Raw genomic sequence first — 3123 nt, forward strand, 5'->3', positions numbered from 1 at the left:
ATATATATATATATATATATATATATATATATATATATATATATATATATATATATTGCTCTTTGGACCTTCCACATATTTTCATGAATTTGGAGAAGAATGACCTTGCTGTACAATTTCTTGAATATAAATTTCAGCTGCACCATCTTTTCGATTTTCCCATCATTTCACTTCCTTGACCGAAGTAACATTCCAACCTGTGCTGCCTATTGTCAGTTGTTTATACTCAATTTGTTACAAATAAACATGCAGAAAGATAATAACAGCTCAAAAATATGAAACCGAAGCAACATTCCAACCTGTGCTGCCTATTGTCAGTTGTTTATACTCAATTTGTTACAAATAAACATGCAGAAAGATAATAACAGCTCAAAAATATGAACCCATGATTTGCTGAATAAGGTATCCTCCTAAGTGTGTTGGATAGAGCACAGGAGTTATATATTTGGATTGTTTTTTAGTTTCTCATGATCTTAACAGTCCTATTGGACCTTGGTTCTCCTATTTGTATTGTTTTAGTAATTGACCTAGACTATTGGTATAAATGACCATTAGGTACGTGTTTTATTTTACATATGAGATCAATATGAATCTCCTTTCATATTGTTCTTAAAATAACTAATGTTTTGAGCACTCAATGACCAGTTATTTATAAATTGTATTTTCCTTTTAAATTGAATGTTCTATTATGTTATCCTGGGCAGGTACCTATTTTGTTGCTCATATACTCACAATGTTGCTCCAAAGGGGAAATTTATTGCATTTGTATCATCCGAGGCAGAGACAGATCAGCCAGCAATTGAACTAAAACCTGGAATTGATCTTCTAGGACCTGTTGATGAGATATTTTTTGACATCTATGACAGATATGAACCGGTCAATGAACCGACTTTGGACAACTGCTTTATATCAATGGTGAGTGTACTTAGTCTTGAAGATATCTGTGCTGTATGCTGTTGATATAGGTTGACAGGAACGTATTTAAAACTTGTTTACAGAGTTATGATGCTACTACTCACTTTGAGTCGACTGTGGATGACGTTCTCAACATGTATACATTGATAACTGGAAAGGTAAGTTTATGCCGTTGTGATATCTTGTTTCCATTTCTTGAATCAATTTTGGAAGCCACGGATAGAGACTGACATTGTTCTACAATAGCTTTTTCTCTGGAACTTAAGACCATAAGTTCTATGTTGTCATGTCTTATCATGTATTTGAAAGTTTACATACCGTAGGATTCAAATATTCTTATTCCCGTCTGGAAAAAAATAGTTGCTCTACAAACACATCTCTGAAAATATCACTTTGTTTTCATTCTGTTTTCTAGTCTAACCCTTGTTTTCTAGTTTCAAAGATATGTGATCAAATATTTGAAAAATGAAATAAAGTGAGAATCAGGTGACAATTTTGTAATTAAAGGTGAAAATGAGAAACGAAAACAGAATATTTCTCAAAAGTAAACACATCGATGGATTCCCTTCTTGCCCACTCCAAAAAGCTAAAATTAAAAGAAATAATTTCAATTAATCTGTTTAGTATGAGTTGGATTTCTTACCGTCTTTTTGTAGAGTTCTTCGGGAAACTGTTATCTACCTTTTGATAAAACTGGTAACAGAATGTAACAAAGAAATATTGGAGAAGGGATAATTTTGTATTATTCTTCAAGAATTGAAGAATGGGAGTATACAGGGTTTCAGGATATTGAATAGACCTGGACTCTGCATAGACAAAATTCCAAATGTCTTCCTTCCTCTTATTCTAACTACCCTTTTTGTAGTTCCCTCAATCCTTTCTCAACTTTGTTAACTAACAATTTGTTAACAGTGTTAGCAACCCGTCAATCCCATCTTATTATGCTTTCCTATAAGACTTGTCTGATAGGAGGTTAAGTTTTATCATCTTTTAAGTTACAGTGAGTTTTAAATTTTATTTTTGCTTCTTTCTATTCCTTATACAATGGATGTCTTGCTGGAAATTTGGTGGTTAACCGTTCAGTGATATATTTTGTTAATAAAGCGTTTATTGCTCTTTAACCAATCATTTTCTTGATATGAAGTTTTTCTATCTTTCAAAATTGGTTGCTTTTTCAACCATTACTTTGATCCAAGGATATTTTTTTGGTAATAAATTGCTATAAATTATTCTTTAGCCAATCGTTTCGTTAATATGAAGAATGTAATATTTTTTTGTCGTTTTTTTATCGAAACTTTACGTTCTGCTGATTCTTGCACCTGAGTAAAGTCAACTGTATACACGATAGTAATTTGATGCAAGATTTTTTTTTTTGTTTTAATTGCATTAATTTTGAGTAATGAACAAAGCTTATGGGTAAATATTGAGTACCGGATGTGTTATTCTCTTGATAACATGCCAATTCTTGCACTGAATTTTGAACAGGTTATTGACCTTAGTGTGGATCTTAGTGCTGCTAGTGCTGCAGAAGAGTGATGAGGTTGATGTTCTATGACCGTTGCTGATGGACTTTTTACAAGGAATGTTATTAACGTTTATAATAAATTATTATATTATATAAAGTGCTTTCTTTTTTGAAACAAGATTTGTGTTGCTGGGTTTACTTTTTCCCATTCAGAAGCTCTGTTGTGCGTAACAATTTATGTTGACATATACATGTTATGATGCTTTCTGCTGTACTCCTCATGTAGTCTTATTTTCTAATTAAATTGCACTTCTCTTGAATTCTCATTTCTCTAGGGATCAATTGAACTTGTGGAAGTTCAAAATGACTCAAGTTGCAAATAATTGTAACTAAAATCTCTAAAATAACAATAAAATTGAAAAATAAATATAATTTAAACATATGAAAGCATTTTATAAATTATTGTATAGACCTCATTATTCCACGCTCATCCATTTTTATACTGATATTCAACTGTTCAATGAAAATTGATATGTAACATTACGTTTCTTTTATGATCATATTTGTGTGGCAGTAGAGACAAATCTTAATTCATACTAAGATTTTTTTGGATAGAAACATTAATAATAATAATACACATGACAATATCTTCTTGTTCCCATCCAGAATGAGATGAGTTCGAATTCGAATTAAGTAACAAAGAAAAATTAAAATTCATCTTGGTGCTGAATTGAGATCACGCT

General features: G+C 31.2%; 1 protein-coding gene across 1 annotated transcript in view; it reads left to right on the forward strand.

The window, feature by feature from the left end:
• LOC106768701 (guanosine nucleotide diphosphate dissociation inhibitor 2) overlaps positions 1 to 2706 on the forward strand; it is a 6629-nt gene extending 3923 nt beyond the window's left edge. The window contains exons 11-13 of the mRNA XM_014653974.2: positions 705 to 915; positions 999 to 1073; positions 2401 to 2706. Of these exons, the coding sequence (XP_014509460.1) occupies positions 705 to 915; positions 999 to 1073; positions 2401 to 2451 (337 nt within the window). The 3' untranslated portion in view covers positions 2452 to 2706. The remainder of the gene's footprint in view (positions 1 to 704; positions 916 to 998; positions 1074 to 2400) is intronic.
• Positions 2707 to 3123: the final 417 nt, after the last annotated feature.

The sequence above is a fragment of the Vigna radiata genome, chromosome 7 (genome assembly GCF_000741045.1).
Source record: "Vigna radiata var. radiata cultivar VC1973A chromosome 7, Vradiata_ver6, whole genome shotgun sequence".
Classification (NCBI taxonomy): domain Eukaryota; kingdom Viridiplantae; phylum Streptophyta; class Magnoliopsida; order Fabales; family Fabaceae; genus Vigna; species Vigna radiata.